We start from the raw sequence: 21,394 nt of genomic DNA, 5'->3' as shown, positions 1-21,394 counted from the left end.
AAATCCATTGGTGTGGATAAACTCTAAAATCTGATCAATATTTATATATAGTTTCAATTTAGCCAGGGAAAACCTGCTTTATTTACAGATTATGACAAGTTATCCCTTTCCTTGTTAGGGTGCTACATAGCGGTTGTATGTATACTTCTTGTATACTGCAAAAATATTATGAAATGTATGGTTCTGAGCTAGATTTGGTCTATGTTCTTATTTCTTTAGTTTTTAGAAATGATATGTCAAAATGATGTATCACCTGCCATATTTCACAAATATATAACCTTTTCATTTTTTAGTGAATTGAATAATGTGTTCCTTCAAGTGAAGTAAAATCAGATTGGAAATCAACCTTTTGAGTTTCTTCTTTCCCTAAGTCTTCTATTCCTTTTTTCCTCCAACTATTGTATCCTTAGCTTAAAAAGTGGTCCAAATTCAAGTGTATAGTTCTTCACTTTTACAGGTAAAGAATATTCAGTGTAGAATTTCTGTCTTTTACAGTTTAAAACAGAGTGGAAAAGTCCATGGAAATCCTTGGCCTCCTTACAAGAAACGAACACATTTGCACTCAAGCTATAAAGGACTCATGAAACTCTTGCATTGCAAAACTTTACACATTGTACTGTTCACTCTACTCTACAAGGTACTATTGGAAAGGCTGGGATAAAGAATTTGAAACTAAAATTTACTTTCAACATTGTTTTAAGTTTTGCGTGAATTTTTGTTTTTAGTACACACAATATAATGCAGTACAAAACTTTTACAGGTTTTCCTCTTTTTTATTGTATTTCCAAAAGAAAAACTGAACACAAGTACATATATTTAAGCTTACTAGTATGCATGTACTTTTTCAGTTAGCTCTTTTAAAAATAATAATAATATTATGATGAAAGGATTTTTCCAGTTGTGGCTGAGGTTTCTTGTAACATTCATTCATATATTCAGTTATTGAATTCTGAATGGGAAGCTTTTATTCCCCTGAATTCTAAATTGAAAAAGTTTATAGAGAGTAAAAAAAAAGTGTTTCTTTTTTTTGTCATAGATTTTAATGGATCATCAAAATTTGTCAGAACATGTCCTTTGCATGGTTTTATATTTGATTGAATTGGGACTAGAGAATTCTTCTGAGCAGGAATCTGATGAAGAAGTAAGTGCTAATTAAAGCATTTTAGATAGAAAACAAATGAACTTTGCATTGAAACGGTGCAGTATTGTGTGCTTTTTTCAGATTTCTAGCTGCTCCATACCATTTTTCTCCAATTTTCCTTTCTTTTTATATTCTGCCATATTTTCTGCCTACTGAGTGAGACCTCGCTGAAACGTTGCCAAGACAATCTCAATCTTACACAGGAAAAGACCCGAATACAACAAGACCAGCACACACGGGCGTGCGCGCACACACACACATTCCCCTGTTACAGCCATTCTATTCTGTTTTCTTCTGCCACTTTTGTTGATTATCCCCATTCAAGTCAACCTATATTCCCTATAGATTCTATATGCTATATTACCAAATTATTATGGGATAATTTTTAATCATTCCTACAAAATTGTGCAATTTGCAACGATTGGGGCTACCGCACATCTGCTAATATCTTGTATGTATGTATGTATGATATAATTTTAGTTCTATTTCTGCAACATGAGAAATCTCCAATATATACTAGTATATGCCTTTGTGGTGTATTTTATTTTTAGAGATTTATATGTTTCTCTCGTTGAGTAAAGATAGATGGATTTAAAGGGTGAAGGTGAGCTCAAAGGAAAAGTAATATAACATGTCAGCTAAAAATGAGTATTTTAACCAAACTAATCTTGTGCAAATTATTTCTTCTCCACTTACCAAGCATAGTATAGGAATAGCAGTAAATCACAAACCTCTTTGAAGGATTACAAAGAACATGCATTGCTGACCTTGGTATATGGAAGTATGAATTCCATAGGATTGCTATCTTAATTTTTTGGGGGGTTCCATTTGTGTATAATAGTAGATTAGGATTTCTTTTAAAAAAAATAGTGTATTGAACATATCACAGTAATCTGGGACACATAAAATGCTAAGATATAATATTCACGATAAGATAAAAGAAAAATCCATGATAGTAGCATGACTCTGGAATGTAGTAAAAGTATCATGTGCCCAGGTTTTCTGAGTACTTTGTAAAGCGAGATGATACACATTAGGGTCATGCAATCCATTTGAGGACTTCATTTGGTTAGCAATCCCAAGAGAAGCATCTCCTGGACAATTCTCAAAACTTTTGAAATAGCCACGATTAAACTTTAGGTGACATAACCACTCCAAGAATGTCTCTCCAAATGTTTTGCACAGCATGAATAAGTATAAGTATAAATTCTGTTTGATCTTGAACATACTTCCCCCCCCCCCAAAAAAAGATATTGTTCTATATTTTAGTGGGAAATTGATATTAATTTTTATATATTTACTATTTGTGCTAATTGAATCCTACAGTGTTGATAACTGGTTTCATGTGTTACGGTTGATATACTAGGATTCCATGGGGGGCCATGAACGTTGCCATGATAGCTGGTTTCCAGGGAATAATTTGGTGTCGAACATGCGTCACTTTATTAACTATGTGCGGGTGCGAGTACCAGAGACAGCACCAGAGGTGAAAAGAGAACCGCCTGCAAGTACAAGCTCTGATGGCTTAGCAGCTTCTCAGGTAAAGTTGTAACTTCCATTTTTTTTCTTACTGTGCATAGGTTTTAATCTTTTTATAGTGAATTCAAGTAAGGTTTGCTTAAAATATATCTTTCTTTGTTACTGTTTACATATCTGGTATTTAGCAGTATGAGTCTAAAGGATTTTTAATAGCCTCCTTTTTCCTCCAACTTATCAGAACCCAAGGCGCTCTAAAGGACTCCAGAGAGAGGTAGATTTGTGTGTATTTTGTAAACCTAATACAATGTTGCTTTAACTACGCTGGCCCTAACATTAAGGCACTTCCATATTTATTTCAAAACACTGAGACTCAATAGCACTTGAAATATTCTTATGATTGTATTAAAAGATATATAAGTGTAATCCTTTAGTTTGGTCCTAAATTCTATATGCGAGCTGCCAAAATAATAAGTAACCTGTTAATGGAATATATGCCAACTTGCTTTGTTTGAATATGTGTGAATTTTTGCTGGAAGTATTGCTAATATTTAATATTTTTGCTGTTTAAGTTTCCCCTTTTCCCAGTTAACTTAGACTTCCAGTACTCAAATAATTTGAGTTGAAAAATTATTCATGTTCATGAACATATTATTTTATTTAAATGCTTTATAACTAATTCATAATTGGATTGCTACCTCTCAGATGGAAAAATTATGAAGCTATAATCTATTTTTCTTATGTAAAATGAACATGCATTCTTATATTTTATTCTTATATTTTATTAGAATAACTACTAAATGGAAAGTAGGTTTTCTACTTTAGTTTTTCAAGAGTGGCAATAAGCTCATATTATTATGATATACACCCTCTTGTGAAATATATCATGTAGGGTAGAGTTTGATACTTCGGATCATCATTAGAATTTTTCTTAAGCATTCCAAATATTTTGGAGTATTAAATGTGCAGTTGTTAGTGATTGCTTTTTAAGGAAGAAAAAAATGTTATATGTTGCTCCCCTTCTATAAATGTTAGACCATAAATTGATAAAAATGTTAAACAATTAAAGAAGTTCTAGAATCTTACTTTGGATTTAAAAATAATCATAAATAATTTAACATACATTCTGGTACTTATATAAGAATAAACTGAGTTTATTATTTCCCAAAAATTCAGTTTGGAATATATTAGTATTCAATTGTTAATTTGGCTTAACTCATGCTTTTTATATTGCAACCTGCTGAAATGAACTAACTTTATATTACCAGCATACCTTCATTTGAAATCATGGTTTGAAGTTGTCTGATGAATCTCCTTTTGTAGTATTTGTGCCTTGTTGTTCCATCCCAACTTCATTTCTTTGCTTAATCTTAGTTGATTATTTCATTCTGTTCTTTTCCAACTGTGAAGGAGAAGGACATCTAGGAAAAAATACCCTACAAGACAGTTTAAGAACTTCTCATTCATAGTTCTCAGACTTCTCTGTCCCTCTTTACTTTGCCCATCACCAACTCTTTTCTTTCCCACAAGCCTTTCCCTCTTCCTTCACAACACTTCTTGGTTTTACAGGGAGCAACACTGAACACTTACCTTGGTATTTACCTCTGTTTCATAAAAGATACATGTTAAAAGTACATATTTCCTACATAGCAATAGCAATAGCACTTAGACTTATATATCGCTTCAGAGGGCTTTTACAGCATTGTAAAAGCGGTTTACAGAGTTAGCATATTGACCCCAACAATCTGGGTCTCATTTACCCACTTTGCAAGGATGGAAAGCAGAGTCAACCTTAAGCCGGTGAGACTCGAACTAAAAAACTGCTGGCAGCTGGCAGTCGGCAGAAGTAGCCTGCAATGCTGCATTCTAACCACTGCACAATCACGGCTCTTATGGTAAACTAAAGAAGCTGTTCAACAGATTGAATAATTTGTTTTAAAGCCTACCAAGTCAACACTAAATCCTGTTTCTGCTCCAATCCTTATATGCATTCAGTATCAAGTTACAGTAAATAATTGTACTTCTAGTTCCCAACTGCTAACATTTTAGTACTGAAAGAAAACTAGAAATAGCAAAAAAGATGTGTTGGGGAGCATTTATTACATTTATTTATATACCACCTCCTCAAGATTCTGAGTGGTTTACAAATTTTATCTAACTGTCTATCTCCCCTGTGAAACATTGAACACAAACCTGTCCATGCTGTCAAATCTAGGTTTTTAAAAAAAGCTCATCCAAAAATAGTAGCTGATTTTACTACTCCAATTCAAAGGCTCCTTTAGAAGTTATATAGCAGCTATGCAGTGGCTAGAGAACTTTGAAATACCTTTATAGTCCTGTAATTCTGTATAATGACCCAAATGTTGAATAGGATTTTACTTTCTTCAATAAACCATGTTTAACAATGCACACAAATGCAGCAAAAAGTTTTACACAATCAAAGCTTAGCGTGTGAATTAAATCAGTTGAAATGTAGAAAGTTTGCTCCAAAAGGGGAAGATGGGATAAAGAGCACTTGATCCTTCTCCTGATTGCATTACCTGGTGTAGCAGTGGAGACTTATATACACTTTAGCCTTACAGAACATGTCATTCATTTAAGTTGTATTTGCATATAATGCTTAGCTAAATTTTTGAAATTTAATTTTGTTAAGTGTTGTTTAACTAGCTATTATGGCTTGATTCACACACACTGCTAAACTGTTACAAGTTAATTTCCATTCTATGCTAAATCAAGCACAAGCATACCACATTATGGTTCAACATTATATATGAACATTATATGTAAAGGTGTGGGTGTAATATTACATTATCACAGTATTTTTCAATTGTCAATTTCACAGCATTTAAGATTAAACTGAAATAACAAATAAGAATCCTTTTGGTGTTGCTGCTAAAATGTTTTACAAAAAGTGGTTTTGGCATCTAATGCAGTGTTTATGTTTTCCTTTCAAGAATTCAGGGACCGCACAAGTGTTCAGTCTGGTTGCAGAGCGTCGAAAGAAATTTCAGGAGATAATTAACCGCAATACTACTGAAGCCAGTCAGGCTGTTCGACCAAAGTCTTCAATGAAATGGTCTGCTCCTGGTGCAACTCCCCAATTAACAACAGCTATTTTAGAAATCAAAGAAAGCATATTGTCTTTGCTTATTAAGCTTCACCATAAACTGTCAGGCAAGCAGAACTCCTACTATCCTCCTTGGTTGGATGATATGGATACTTTAATTCATCATGAAAACCCAAAATATTGTCATGGCGATGGAATGACTGCCATAGAAAGGATTTTATTAAAAGCTGCTTTTCAAAGTAAATTAAACAAACACATCATTGAAGAAATATGTAGAAGAGTAACTCCAACAGTGCCACCCAAAAAGATTAGTCCAGCAGAGAAGAAAACTTTAGACAAAGAAGAAAGGTAATTTTTAAAAAATGGTGACAATAGAAGCATGGTATTATTTTATTCTCAAACTGTTAATGTTGCTTTATTTTGAAACATTGCTTTATTTTGCGTTTGAAAACATATTCTAAAAAAGTGGTTTGTGGGTAAAAGGTTGTGGGTAATACAAGATGAAACTCAAATACTTTGGCCACCTAATGAGAAGGAAGGACTCACTGGAGAAGAGCCTAATGCTGGGAAAGACTGAGGGCAAAAGAAGAAGGGGACGGCAGAGAATGAGGTGGCTGGATGGAGTCACTGAAGCAGTAGGCGTGATCTTAAATGGACTCTGGGGGGTGGTAGAGGGCAGGAAAGCTGGAGGAACGTCGTCCATGGGGTCGCGATGGGTCGGACATGACTTCTCAACTAACAACAACAATACAAGCCAGGTTCTAATTTAAATTTTATTTTATTTTATTATTATTTTTTATTTTTTATTTTTTTATTTATTATTTTATTTATTATTTATTTATTATTATTTTTATTATTTTATTTATTATTTTATTTTATTTATTATTTTATTTTATTATTTTATTTTATTTTATTATTATTTTATTTTATTATTTTATTTTATTATTTTATTTTATTTTTTATTTATTTTATTATTATTTTATTATTATTTTATTATTTTATTATTATTTTATTATTTATTTTATTATTTTATTATTTATTTTATTATTTTATTATTTTATTATTTTATTATTTTATTAATTATTTTATTATTTTATTATTTTATTATTTTATTATTTTATTATTTTATTATTTTATTATTTTATTATTTTATTATTTTATTATTTTATTATTTTATTATTATTTTATTATTTTATTATTTTATTATTATTTTATTTAATACAGTACATGAGTATTAATACAGGGAGATGAGCAGGCTCTGCTAGAGGGAAGAGTTAAATGTGTAATCAGTTTGGAGTCATTGCGCAGCCACAAGAGACCTAAGTCCGACCTCTCATGAATTCCATTGGCCCTTATCTAGTTCCAAATTAGCTTGGACCATTAGTTCTCAGATTCTTGAGTACAGCTGGTGAGAACAAACTCTTAGTGTTTTGAACACATCTCCTATTCCTAATTATTTGGGTCTGGCAGTTTTGTAGTTTTGATTGACAGAATAAGATATAAGGAAGCTAAAGTAAAAGAAAGACAAGAAATTCACCTCTACAATATATTTCAGTTAAAAATTAAATCCTACGTCTGTTCCGATTGCTAACCACATGGCCATCAAGCAAAATGCAAGGATATCTAAAGGCACATGAATATCAGCAGAGACTGGCTCTTGGCTGTCAAGACTTGTGGAGCTAAATGTCTACCAAATTGGAACAGAAATAAATACATGATGAATGTGAAGTTGCTCAGGATGCAGTGAGGAACTAGATGAATCAGAAAAAGACACATCTGGTTAAAATAGGCAAAGTACAAGAGCTTTTTAAGATGGTTGCCTGTGTATATCAACATATTATGGTAATAAATTATGACTATACAAGGAATGGGGTCGTACTAAAACCATTTTGGCAATTTTTCAACTGACAGAGAAATGTCGTGTGTGAATTGGCCTTGAAAAAATATACAGGTGGCTTTCATGTAGTGACCAGTTGTTCAGCAACTGTTTGAATTTTTAATGGAGTTAAACAAATGGTATTTATAATCAGTTACCATACTTATAATATACTCATGCCCATGGTCACGTGATTGCCATTTGCAACTGTCTTTGCTAGCTTCTTACAAAGTCAGTGTGGAAGCCAGCAGGAAGTTACACAGGGCGACCATGTGATGGCAGATTTGCTTAATGACAACAGCAAGACGTGCTAGAATCTCTGTGGTGTGTTGTGTTGCTTAGTGATAGAGGTTTGTGTCACAGTTGCCACTGTTAAGCGAGAACCATCTGTAATTGAAGTTAAGTGAATTAAAGTTAAGGCAAAAAAGGCCACTAGACTGTGAATATGTATAGATTCATATCAAAACATACATTGCTGCCAAAACAAGTCTAAAATCCAGTCTCCCAAAAGGTCTTTATTAAATCTAGATAACTTTAAAATACAAATTGGTGTTTGAAGGAATAGTTTTTGTATATGTTTGTGCCTTTGAGTCAGTCTTGGCTTCCAGTGACTGCATAGGCAAGGTCCTGTAGTTTTCTTGGCAAGGTTTTTCAGAGGTAGTTTGCCTTCATCATATAGTTGAGAGAAAGGTCCTGGCCCAAAGTCACCCAGCTGGTTTTCTTTTGAAGATAGGACTAGAACTTGGAATCTCCCAGTTTCTATCCCAATGCCTTTAACCATTGTACATAAACATATTTTTGTTTTATTTTTGCCTGCCAAGAGAAACAGCATAAATCAAACGGGACAAAGTTTAGCTGCTCTCGCTTAAGGTGAGCTTCTCAAAGATGTATTCGCCCATGCCATTCTGGGGCAGCCCCGGGCGCTTCAAGTTGGTGCAATGGTCCCCCATGAGTTTGATGGCCTTTACTTGCTCCTCCAGGAATTCATTCTCCAGAAAGTCAGAGAGATGGGAGTCTACTTTCTCTGTTGCCAGCTTGTGTAGATCCAGCAAAGCCTGGTTGACCTCCTTCTCCAGCTGTAGGGCATGATCCAATGTATCTAGACTGTTGCCCCATTAGTCTTTCTCTGGCTTCTTGATATCTTGCAACACAATATGTCCTCCTCGCTTGTTTTGGTACTTCAGAAACTTGTTGGCATGCTCTTTCTCCTCCTGGGATTACTCCTTCAAGAACTTGGCCAGATGACTTAAAGCTCCATCATCACGGTCAAAGTGATGGGCCATGGACAAGTAGTAGACATAGCTAGCATAGCTAGCATAGAGTTCGATGTTCACCAAGTGGTTTACAGCAGCCTCGCATTCAGCATGGTAGTCCTGATGGATTTGAGAAGTCATCATGAAGTGGTGAGGAAGAGAAGGTTGTTCCTGAAGTTCAGAAGGTCAACGGGTGTGCTAACCATTGTACAAATCTGGCTCTCAAAGGAATAGTTTCTGATTAATTATTTGTTTACCTGTCTTTAGAAAGAAGTATAGAAGAGAATTGAATGTGCATATCCAGTGAGAACATCTAAAGATCTGTTAAAGAGTTTTCCCTTTCTCGGGAGTGAGGGTCATATGGCTGAGGCAAGAGGTCTTCTTTGTGGGAGCCCTTGCTCTTCAGCCTAGAAGTCTGTGAAGCTTATTCCCTTGTAATTTTGAGACAGCTTAATTTCAATGAGCCTTCAACTCTAAATAAATTTTATTGGTATTCATCTTAGAGAATTATTATTATTACTGTTGTTTTTCATTAATTGGATTTGTTTCTGTTGTAGCTTTTATAATGTTTATATGCCGTAAGCCTTCCAGAATATATACTGAGTTCAGTGAGCTATGAAACTAGTAAATCAATCAATTTTTATCCTTTGTCTAGCAGCTTTCAGATGTATCAGTTGTTGCTGTGTTCTTTATCAGCAGCCATATGAAGAATTTTCCGTTGTAATGTAATTGTTATTTCAACAGAATATTCTCCCCCCCTCCCCCCAGAAATGCCACAGAGAAGAGCAGAGGAATTTTGTTGTTGTTGATCTATTGACTAGGTTAGGCCTTCACACAGTTATGCATACTTTTTAAAAAAAAAGTGTAAATGGTATTTGGAGGGGGGACAGTTAGAATATTTCATAAACATGACACAAAGATCTAGCATAGCAATTTGAAAATTAATCCCTATAGAATGTATCAAGCATCTGCAACTCTGAAAATATATTCCAAGTAAAAATGAGTGCATATGTAAGACGCAGTCAACTTTTCATACAGAGTAGAACCTAAATTCCAAGTAAAAATGAGTGCATATGTAATATGTATTTCAAATCTTTATAAAAAGTGCAATCTAAATTTGTATAAAGTATTTTAGTGATGTCATGCTCTGATTGCAATGTAATGCAATAAGAAGAAGAGGACCCAGTACATGAAAACTAGTTTACTGGAGCAAATTAGCAGATGTAAAGATTTGTTAGTAAAAGATGTTGTGACATCTCCTCTGCACTTCCACCCCCAGATATATAAAAATTAAAATGATAATAAACAACAAATAAGGGATGAATTGGAGAAGAGTCTTTATACCAGAACTCTTAAGTATAATCCTATTGGATCTTTTTGACAGAGGATTCAAGGAACAGTCAGGTATAAACAGTCATGTTGCTGTGTTGCTATCATTACGGAGATGTATACTGTACCATAAAATTATGACCCTCTGCTAGCTAAGTTCCCAGGAGGGTTGAAAGAGATGTGAGTTTTTCTGAAATATTTGAATTGGAAAAACTTCAAATGCAGATGGGCATGTTTTAAGTAACCATATTTGTCCCAGGATTCATAACTTGAAAAGTTTATAGTCAATATTACTTAATGTGCAAGAATAAATCTAGCCTACTGTCTGTGATTTGAACGTTGCATTCAAAGTAACCAAAAGCTTTTATATGAGGAGAAAAAAAGATTTTAAAGAGAATACTGAAAGCAGTAGTGTGGTAGAATAATATGCAATTGCCATGTATTTTATTTTGGTAAATACTCACCTGAAAGGTAAACAGCATACTATTTCGGTATAGACACATTTGCGTGGATTGGAATTTTTTCTCTGAAAAATTAAGTTTCCAGGACACAGAACCGTATTTCTGTTCGGAGGCATGTTGTACAGACATTCTTAGAAGACTTATGTCAATAGAAAACAGGTTGTGGCAACGTTGTGTTCTAAATCTTTTGCAGTATGTAAAATCATCGCACAGATATAAATATCTAGCATGACTTGCTTTGTTTCACTGAACATGAATCACAATAAAGTTCTATCTGTCAGTGCTGCCCGCAACTGCCATCTATCAGCCGGGGAGTTGAGCAGCTCAGCTATTGCTGTTGACGCTAGAAGAAAAACTGGGCAAAAAGAGGCTGGATGACCTATTTTCTAGCTTATTCATCTTAGGCAAACTTGGCATCGCCTGCAGAATTTGTTGCTATAGGAACTAAGGCACAGAAAAGGATTTTGCTGGGTTGCTTTGTAATACTTTCAGTCTTTCTGCGTGGACCCCCTTGGGGCATTGCGGAAAATTACCAACTTGTACTGATTCTGTCAGTTTGGTTCTGTCTCCTTATTAAGGGTCTCTATTTACAGTTAGCCCGTTTAACAAAGGCACAGCGAAGAGAGATATCTTGGGAAAACATGAGTTTGCCTCATATTCTTGATATAAGTTTCCTTTGAGAGATTACAATTTACTTATGTGCTGTAAACATATTTAGTCCCCTTCCTGTGTAATACATCTCAACAGCATTATTCCGTATATGTGGGCACTTTTTAAAAAAAAATTATATACAATGTGTTCTTGTTTTATTCAATGTTTTATTTTAACGTATTCTATATTGTTTTGAATTATACAACACACACTTAAATAGTTGGAAGGCGCCTTTTAGATAATTACGGTAAACCTATCCCTCTCAGAGCAAGAATCCAAAATTAAACAGTCACAATAGATCCCCATCCAGTCTCTATTTTACACATCCAGAGGAGGAGAGTCCACTATATTGTGTCTTTTAGGATGAGATAACTTCGACAGTTTAAGGAGTTAAATGAGAGAGGCATGTTTAGCTTACAAAAGAGAAGACTAAATGTAAATAGGATAGTGATCTATAAGGATCTAAAGTGACATAAACACTTTATTCTTGTTGGAATTGAGAGCAGGAGAAAATTGAAATGAAAAGAAAAGAAGAAAGAGAGAGAGAAAGAAAGAAAAGATACGAGTAGTAGTAGTAGTAAGAAAAAATATTGATGGTAATAGCTGTTAATGGAACAGCTTGAATAGTAGAGAAGTAGACACACAGATGCAACATCACAGGTAAAAATGTTGAGGAACATAGGTGTCATGACCAGCTCTTGTGGCATTCTACTTGACCGCTCCCTCCAGTTTGATAAGATACCATTGATTACTGCACTTGAATGCAGCTTCAATCCATTTATATATTCGTCTAATTGTGTGTCATTCAGCAGGTATGCAAATAGCTTGCTAATCAAAATACCATGTATTGATATCTCTTGATCTGTTAGTCCTTGAGCTAGTCTATTATTTGGAGCTAAGAATATTTATCATTTTCAAGATTTCTCAGAAGTAATGTAAAAGTAATAAGAATTGTTTCTTAACTCTAACCAGTGAATATTTCTTGTAATGATGAAGAATTTCCCATTTTCTGGTTCTGTCCTAGACTGCTTCTGTCCTAGCAGGCTAGAAGAGAAAAGAAAAGTTGAGACATTGAAGTGACTTTGGGACATAAATGACCTTCATATTTAGGGTGGGGGGGGGAGAATAAGAATTTCTTCTTATATCAATCTATAGACCTTATAAATAATGTCAACAATTACTTTGTAATTACTCCCCTTCTTTTTATTTCATTAGACGACAAAAGGCCAGGGAACGACAACAGAAGCTTTTGGCTGAATTTGCATCAAGGCAGAAAAGTTTTATGGAAACTGCTATGGATGTTGGTGAGATTTGTATTCTGTTTGCATTATTCATTGTTCGTTGTTCTTGATATTGGGAAATGAAGTTAAAGGGCAAATGAGGAAGAATAGAACCTCTTTTATACTGAACGAAACAAAATAGTATCTTCTCTTTAGATTCCATTTTAGAACATCTAGGTAAGAGTAACTATGGAAATAATTGTTTACATTCAAAATGGGGTTCCCCTACATATAGTGAAGATGAATCTCTGCTCTAAATATAAGCTATCCCAGTAGTTTTGTTTTCATGTTAAACATACATTGAAAAAAGGAATAGGTCCTTGAGCTATATTTGTTGTAGTATTTGCATCTGAAGCAGACAAAGATACTTCAGATTTAGCGTGGGCACATTCATTATTGCTCAGCTATTCCTTATAAGTACCACACCTTTCCTGAGATTTGCATGATATTTGCATGATGGACTCAGGTAAATATATTTTTGAATTAGATAGGTGACAGGATGTGTGATAATGAATCACCACTCAGGTTACATCTCCGTAATGCTTAAAACTTGTATTTTCCTGAGTCTTTCATTGTTCCTGTGGATGCCCAGGTACAGTAACTGAAGTTGTTAGCTTTAAATGTGTATAGGCAGCCCTCATGACCACAACTGAGACCAACATTTCTGTTGTTAAATGAGAAATTTTTAAAGTGAGTTTTGCCCCATTTTATGATTTTTCTTGCTACATTTGTTAAGTGAATCACTGCAATTCTTACAATTAGTAGCACAGTAATTAAGTGAATCTGTCTTCCCCATTGACTTTGCTTGCCAGAAGGTTGCAAAATGCGATCACATGACTCTGGGACACTGTAACCGTCATAAATGTGAGTCAGTTGTCAAGTATCCGAATTTAAATCATGCGACCAAGGGGATGCCGCATAAGTGTCAAAAACGATCATAAGTCACTTTTTTCAGTGATAATGTAACTAAATGAACTGTTGTAAGTTAAGTTATAACAGCGGTTGGGACCACAATTTCTGCCACTAAGCAATGTAGTCATAAAGCATTATGTCCCATGACCACATGTCTTAGAGATGGCAATCCCTGCAGTTCCTGTCATTGCTGTCATTAAGTGAGGAGTGAGGATCATTAAGTGAGCACCTCCTTGCAACTTCCTGCCAGCTTCCAACAACCAATGTCGGTAGGGAAGCCAATAGGAAGCTGCAAGTCACAGAGAGCTTGCAAACGGGCCAGCAGGCAAGTAAGTGGCTACTGCTGGGGGTGAGAGAGAATGAAGGGGTATGTAGGACAGAACAGGGGTAAGGTGGGTGCTGCTAGGTGGGGGAGGGTGTGCAAGGATATACAAGGGACTGACACGGTGTGGGCAAATGCAACAAGGCTCAGGGATAGTGGGCGGGTAGGGGAGATTTATCCAAGCAACTTGCTACCTTCCTTGCCAGCTTCCCTAGTGACTTTGATTTGGAGCAGTTAGCAGGGAAGGTTGCAAATCACAATCACATGACTGTGGGATACTGCAGCTTTTGTAATGGCAAGCCAATTGCCAAGATCTCAATCACAAGACCACAGGATGCTGGAACCATGACAACTTTGAGGATCGGTCATTATCATTACTCCTTCCTCATGGTCAAAACTTCAAATGGTTGTGAATGAGTGGTTGTTAATCAAGGATTACTAAATTTATGTACTTATTAATTTTACATCTTTCATTCATAGCTCATGATGGTGTACATGCACCATCCTGTTTTTCTACATCACAATAAATCTATAAGATTGGTTAACCTTGAGAGTGTGATGGTCCAAAATCATCCAGTTGTGTTTCTATTGTAGAGGGTGAACTAAGAAAGCAAAACTAATCTAAAAAATTAATTAATGGGGCTGGCAATATACAGTTTCTTCTAATTTCTTCTAAATGTAAACAACAGCACAAGCAAAATATTAGCTACAGACTGGCAACTGCCCAAGTAACTGCATGTCTCACTAATATAAAGTAGAAGAGGGTATTGTAGATAAGCAAAGAAACTCAATATGTTGCTCACAGCTTGGTCAGGCGTTACGTTGCTTCCTATTTCTCCAGACAGATTTTACCAATGTATGGAAATTAGTTGAATTTGCAGGTGGTTTTCAGTAGTATGTACCCACCAGAAGGCTTTGCAAGTCCTGATTTGACAATTCAGAGAAGAAGCATTTTGATTGAAACTGTTTTTGAAGGTTCTTCCAGCATGACTTGAAGCCTAACTCAGGATCACTTTTGAAATATCCATTCATCCATCCATTCTGTGTGGCCAGTCATCTCACACATATGACTCAGGGTGACTAATAGAAAATAAAAACACCAGGATTAAAACCATAAATAGCAAATATGGGAGCCAAAATAAAAGCAATCATCACGAAGGTATGGGCTTAGCCACAGAAGCTGAACTCCAAGCTTAGAAACAAAGCCAACTTTGTAAGCCCTCATAGGAAGGTAGTAGGGTCAGGACAAATCTAATATCCAGATGAATGATGCTCAGAAGACAAGTGCCCCAACAAAAAGGTTTTCCTCCATTGACCTACCAGATGACACTTCCTAGCAGATGTGTCTTCTATCAGATCTTAGAGTATGGGTAGATGCAACTTGTGAGATATGGTCCTGAAAGTAATTCAGTCCCATGCCATGAACAGTTTTATACTCACTAGCAACATCTTGAATTTAACCCAAAAACATACTGGCAACCCATGCACTTGGTCACATGCATTCTGGAGCAGTGGTTTTCAAAGACAGCTGTATGTTCTTTTTAGAAAATTTCAATACATTAATGTATATTAGAAACTGAAGCTCCTGGCTATAAAATTGAATCCCTTCTTTCTTACTCCAGGCTATAGGAGAATCTGGGGAGAAATGTGTCACCTGTTTTGGATGCTCAGTGTAACTGTATCCCCCAGACTCCTGAAACATAAGGTTTCCTCTACTGAAATGTCTCCCAATTGAACAAATTACAAAATACAATGCACTAATGATAATGTCCTAATGATGATGAGTGTGTGAATCAATATTTTTCAGTAACCCTGAGGATTGTCTTAAAGGGCATACAGTCCTTGACTTACAAGAATTCATTTAGTGACATTTAGAAATTACAGTGCCACTGAAAACAGTGACTTATGATATTTTTCACACTTCACAACTATTGCAGCATCCCCCTGGTCACGGGTTCAACATTGAAGTGCTTGGCAACTGATTCATATTTACAAAGGTTGCAATATCATGTGGATCACCTTTTGCAACTGTCTGACAAGCAAAGTCAATGGAGAAGCCAGATTTACTTAATAATCGTGTTACAAACAACTGCAGTGATTCACTTAACAACTGTCGTAAGAAAACTGTCATAAAATGGGGGCAAAATTCACTTAATAACTGTCTTAGCAACAGAAATGTTTGGCTCCATTGTGGTCATAAGTCCACACTCCCTGTATTGTTGCTTTCTTTCAAACTATTTGAAACGAAAGGTTTTCCTTGAATTATATTTCCCTTTAATTATTTTAATTGAATTGTTTAAATACTTATATTTTAGCTAATTTAATTTAATTTTTAAATCAATTTACGTAATATATTTGTTTTTGAGGTTCTTTTAAGCTAATGCCAAACAGAAGTGGTTAGGAGAATAAAGTTGGCATCGAAAGGTGGTGGACATGTCTTTTTCAAGACTTCCTGATATTGTTTTTTTGTAAATGCTATAGTAACTACAAATCACCCTAGATCTGTGGGTAGAGCAGGAAAAGTTTTGCCTATAACTTCAAAAACCACATCTGGTAAAAGCCAATAAAGCTGGATGAGGAGCCTTATTTAAAATACAGTGATTTCTTTTGCTTTTCCTTGGTTGCTTTAGCTCTTTGGACAGAAAATTGATGAATTTTTATTATCTCAAATTGTTATAAGGCAAAATAGCATATACTTATAATAATAATAATTCACAGCTGGCTAGTTTTTGCTTTGCTGCCATGAATTATGTCTGTAGAGATGCCTGATGGAACAGCTGTTCTAAGGGAAAAATTGCATCATTTTGCATAAAATTATGACCTTCAAATCTGTCTGATTTGATCACATGTGATATATTCAAAAAACTCGGTAAAATTAATGTGTGGAGTTTAGTTTTCTGAGAATTCGTGAAGAATATATCCTTTGAACTGTACTGTAGGTAGAATTGGTGTTTTTTTAATCTCTCATTAATACTGCATTGTTCGGCACACTCAATTTCTGAAGTAACGCTTTTTGAAGAGTGGAAGGTGAGAAAGAGAGAAGCCACACGGCACAGTTTGAGAACATAAATAGCTTGCACTGGTCTTCTGAGAATACACATGCTACGTTAGGCCAACCAATCATTAGCATGCTGATTCTGGGAATCATCTGGATACAGCAGTTCCATAAGGGCAGCGCTGCTTCCTGTTACACATTGTAAACTCTCTTTTCCTTTTGGAATATTAACTGTTTTCATTGTTTAAGTGTAGGAGATATGAAAGCAGAAAACATTTTAAGTATCAAAGTTGAGGATCAGAAAGATCTAAGTTTGTTCCATTAATCAGGGGCTGTTTGTTTGGGTTTTTTTAAGAGAGAGAGAGTTCTCTTGATCCCCAAAACTGCAGTGATTAGTAACTATTCTGTATATTTATTTTTTTATTTATTAGAATACCAGGTAGACCAGTGATGAGGTATTGGGTATCTGGTGCTATGCAGCCAAAGAAGAGTAACTCTGGATTACTCTTCTCAAAATAGATCATTAAAAACAATTAATTGCTGTTAAGATTAATGCTATGAATTTTGTCTTGGAGTTTCTTCAGCTTATTAAGTAAATGTACACATGATCTTAAGTTTAGCTGAACACTTAAAAGATATTGGGCATTCAAAGTGTTAATTTAAATACAGGAGTTGTATGGCTTAATTTTTTTTAAATGCATAGTGTAAAATGAGAATCAGTTTGGGCTAGTAGTTAAGGCACCAGGCTAGAAAGCAAGGAGATCATGAGTGCATGGTTTCAGCAGTCAGTTCATTTCATTTCATTTTTCATCCACTATGTTGCACTGATGGCTTTTGTTGAATGGAGTTTACAAAATTTTTCTTTTATCCTGCTGGCCTCAGCCATCCACCTTTGAAAGTTCTATTCCGCCAGTGTCAGTACTTCAGCTCTGCTGTTCAAATGACTTTTGTTATTTTGTCCTTTGGGAAGATCACACAGTGGGCTCTTGCAAACATTGCCAGACTTTTATTAAGCAGGCTTACTGTAGTTAGTCATTCTGTTTGTTAGTCACTGTTGTGGCCCAACAGTGGCTGGCTGAGCTGTTGGTGGAATCTGACAGTGATGAACACTATGGGACTCAGATGGAGTCTGGGTGTTCAGAGTCAGAGCAGGGACTAGAGAGGCCTGTTGGCCACCAGGTGGCGTCTGAGTCAGGGAGCAGTGAGGAAGAACAGAGGGAGGCTGTCCCTGATGTACGTATGCATAGGGCTGTGAGGTGGGGGAACGGGAGGGAAATTTTGCAAGAAACAACAATTTACTGATCCAGCCGTAGAGAAAAATTGGGAGAATTTCGTGAGTTCAAGCCTTGTTTCATAGAGATAACTTTCTGGGCTCCCAGCCACGAGGTTGCTTATCTCCCTCCTTAGGAGTCTGCGTCCGTATATATTGTAGAGGTTTGGGACAGAACAGTCACTCTATGAGTACAAATCCTAAGGGCAGCAGATCCCCAAAGTCACTAATAATGAGTCAGAATTATTTAGTTGAACTTTTGAGGATCTTCTCCAAGGTCATACTATCCAGGCTGTATCAGACAGTAAGATTGTTAACCCAGTAAATAAGCAAGTAAGATGAAACGAAGTCCATGTCACATTTGAATTGTATTTTTCAGCGTAGACATTTGCATTCAGTTTTCATTTTAGCAATTCCCATGCTGGAATCTCACAATGTTGTGGTTGACCAAACTGAGCTGTGATTGGTTGACCACTCAAGCTCTGTGATAGAACTTAATAAGTCTAATATGTTGGAAAACTCAATAAATAAATTTTGTAACATTGCAGAACTAAAATACATAACAGGCTCCTAGACTGTTCTTTGGCAGAAGAGGCTGCCTGTTACAATCAAAAAATTTTAAAGCATGGAGATTTTGTGTAACATTGGTAAAATCTGACCAGAGAAAGGCATCCTCCAGGGCAAAAGCAATAAACTTCACGTAATGGTTCGAATTACAATTAATTTCCCCTACTATTACATTATGAGACTGTTGTTTGCTAACAGTCTTATTTCTCCATTCCTTAGAATCACCAGATGCTGATAATGCTATGGAGATTGCGACAGCAGAAGAGCATGTTTCTGAAGCTATCTATGATTGTGTTATTTGTGGCCAAAGTGGCCCTTCTACGGAAGAGCGACCAACAGGATTAGTTGTTCTCTTACAAGCTTCTTCAGGTATGGCTTAAAAATCAAACTATTGTGGCACCAACAGATGAATGAGATGAGGAATGCATTTGTTTGAGAATGAGAGGCAAAGGATATACCTCTTTACATGCAGAGATACATTATCCAATTTCTCACTTATTAGAGAACAGAAACATTAGGTTAAATAAAATATGCCAGTGTCTATTTTGAAGAATACAACATGTACTAACTTTTCCATTGGGAAATTCCATTTTCCATTGGGAATGAAGTGAAAGGCATTACTATAAACTGTTTGTTAAAATAAAATGTAACATTTTCTTGATAATAACATTTGCTTGATAATATAATGCCAATACAAGAATTTTTGATTGAACAGTGCCAGCTATTTAGTCAGTTCTGTGACTCTTTTAAGACACTTAGCCTGCACGGAGAGGATGCACTTTAATTCTGTTTTCTAATACGCTGTAAATATCTTTCTCCCTCCCTCCCTCCCACTCCCTCTTCCCTTCTCCCTCCCTCCCTCCCTCCCTCCCTCCCTCCCTCCCTCCCTCCCTCTCTCTCTCTCTCTCTCTTTCTCTAGTTTTGGGGCAGTGCCGTAATACTACTGAGCCTAAGAAGTTACCAACAACCGAAAAGGAACAAATATATCCCAATGATACTTGTGCAGCAATATATGAAACGCGCCTTGCAACTTTACAACAATTCTTTAAAGATGTACGTAGATTTTTGTAGCAGTATAGTGGAAGACTATTCCATTTATTTTTCTTGTAATGAAGTGTATTTAGAACTAATGCTTATGTTATAAAGTTTTGTAAAGATGATTTTGTTGAAGGAAATCTTGTCACACTCCTTTCCTGATTTGGACTCAGTCTGCTTCATTATGTTCTGCTCATATACTGAGTCTATGTTGAGACAAGCCAGTTTGGAAAAAGGTAACTGTGGTCTTAAAGTTAGAGGAACAAACATAAATAACATGCACCAACCTTCCTTTAATAGATGAATTATCCTTCTTTAATAGATGAAAATGCAAAAAAACTGCAAATGAGCAGGAAGCTCTAGTAATGAAAGTCAAGGAATATATTGAAAAAGAGTACAACTAAATATAAAGACTCAACTAATGGCAGCAATGCAACAAACAGCCTTGGAACTGGTTAGAACAGTATTGACATAGAATGGTGGATAACATCAGCTGTTGGGCTCTGCTGTCAACATTAAAGGAATCAGTTGTCAAGAAATATACAACAGATTTACACTTGATTGGGCAGCCATAAAGGCTATGAACTATAGAATTGGAGAAGGGTCTTCAGAATACAATTGATAGGCAGGAATATAAATAAATGGATCATAGAACAAAACAATCTAGAATTCTCACTTAAGACACAAACGAAAAACTCGTCTATTTTGGATATATTATGCAAAAGCCCAGCCCCTGGAAAAGTTCTATAATGTTTGGTCTAAAGCAACAGACTAAGAGTTCAAGTCCCACCTTGGCTGTAAAAGGCAGCTGTGTGACCATGGGCCAGTCAACTTTCTCTCAGCCCAAATCACCTCACTGGGTTTTTTATTTTGATGTGGGGAAAATAGGAGGAGGAAGGTATGTTGGATATGTTCACTAGGTTGAGTTATTTGTAAAAACAAAGGGGGCATATAAACAAACAAATAAGTAATCACCACCAACAGAATGCATGGACTCAGCTACAGCAGCAGTGAATACACCATTGAGAGATTTAAAATACTAGATTCAGAACAGATTATCTTGAATACTATGGAGAAACTATTCTAAGAGTCAGAATGTCAACATTTACTCAAACTACATTAATTATTTCTGTAATAGAATCTCTTGTGGAATTTCTTCAAAAACTTGAAACTAATCTATGCATTAATATTTATGGGCTCAAATAATGGTGCTTTCTAGAAGATTAGTCACTAAAATAATCATAGCGAGAAAAAATAAATTATTTTGGTTACCAGAAAAATGTATACCTCTGAAACCTTTGAATTGTCTGCTGAAATGCTCTGAACAGTAAAAATAAATAAATCCTGTTGCTAATTTCCTTAACAGTACATATAATTATAGTAGTACATATAATTAAAATTATTATGGAAGGTTTCAAGAGATAATTTTAATGAGTTACAAATTTGTTTTAAAAATGTTAAATGAAGGCTTTAGCGTGTGCTGTATTCCAAATGCAACCGCTATTAGTCAGTGCATATCATATAATGTTTTCTAGGCTAATTTCTATAGTAATAACAACTCTTATAACGGTAACATGTCTGGGTTTCCTGTGAGGGCATTTATGAGGAGAATTGTTGCTGGATGCTGGATCTAGGTTGTCGAATCTTTCTAGTCTAGCAGAAGGCAAGATTGTTGAGATTACCCAAGTGACACCAGAAATCGGCAATCATGAGCAGATAACTTTGTGATCAATTTATGAGTTGAATGGCTAGGAATCTG

At 35.4% G+C, this 21,394-nt stretch overlaps 1 protein-coding gene and 1 pseudogene across 1 annotated transcript in view; one reads left to right on the top strand and one right to left on the bottom strand.

Moving 5' to 3' along the window:
• UBR3 (ubiquitin protein ligase E3 component n-recognin 3) overlaps positions 1 to 21,394 on the top strand; it is a 94,413-nt gene that overhangs the window by 38,890 nt on the left and 34,129 nt on the right. The window contains exons 20-27 of the mRNA XM_087709251.1: positions 496 to 637; positions 1,037 to 1,141; positions 2,508 to 2,681; positions 2,859 to 2,891; positions 5,572 to 6,032; positions 12,470 to 12,558; positions 18,820 to 18,969; positions 19,520 to 19,653. Of these exons, the coding sequence (XP_087565377.1) occupies positions 496 to 637; positions 1,037 to 1,141; positions 2,508 to 2,681; positions 2,859 to 2,891; positions 5,572 to 6,032; positions 12,470 to 12,558; positions 18,820 to 18,969; positions 19,520 to 19,653 (1,288 nt within the window). The remainder of the gene's footprint in view (positions 1 to 495; positions 638 to 1,036; positions 1,142 to 2,507; positions 2,682 to 2,858; positions 2,892 to 5,571; positions 6,033 to 12,469; positions 12,559 to 18,819; positions 18,970 to 19,519; positions 19,654 to 21,394) is intronic.
• Positions 7,339 to 9,318, bottom strand: LOC106544258 (ferritin heavy chain A pseudogene; annotated as a pseudogene).

The sequence above is a fragment of the Thamnophis sirtalis genome, unplaced genomic scaffold, assembly GCF_051295495.1.
Source record: "Thamnophis sirtalis isolate CommonGarterSnake01/CBP01778 unplaced genomic scaffold, rThaSir2_p1.2 scaffold_1, whole genome shotgun sequence".
Taxonomy (NCBI): domain Eukaryota; kingdom Metazoa; phylum Chordata; class Lepidosauria; order Squamata; family Natricidae; genus Thamnophis; species Thamnophis sirtalis.
This window is presented reverse-complemented; position numbering and strand designations above follow the sequence as displayed.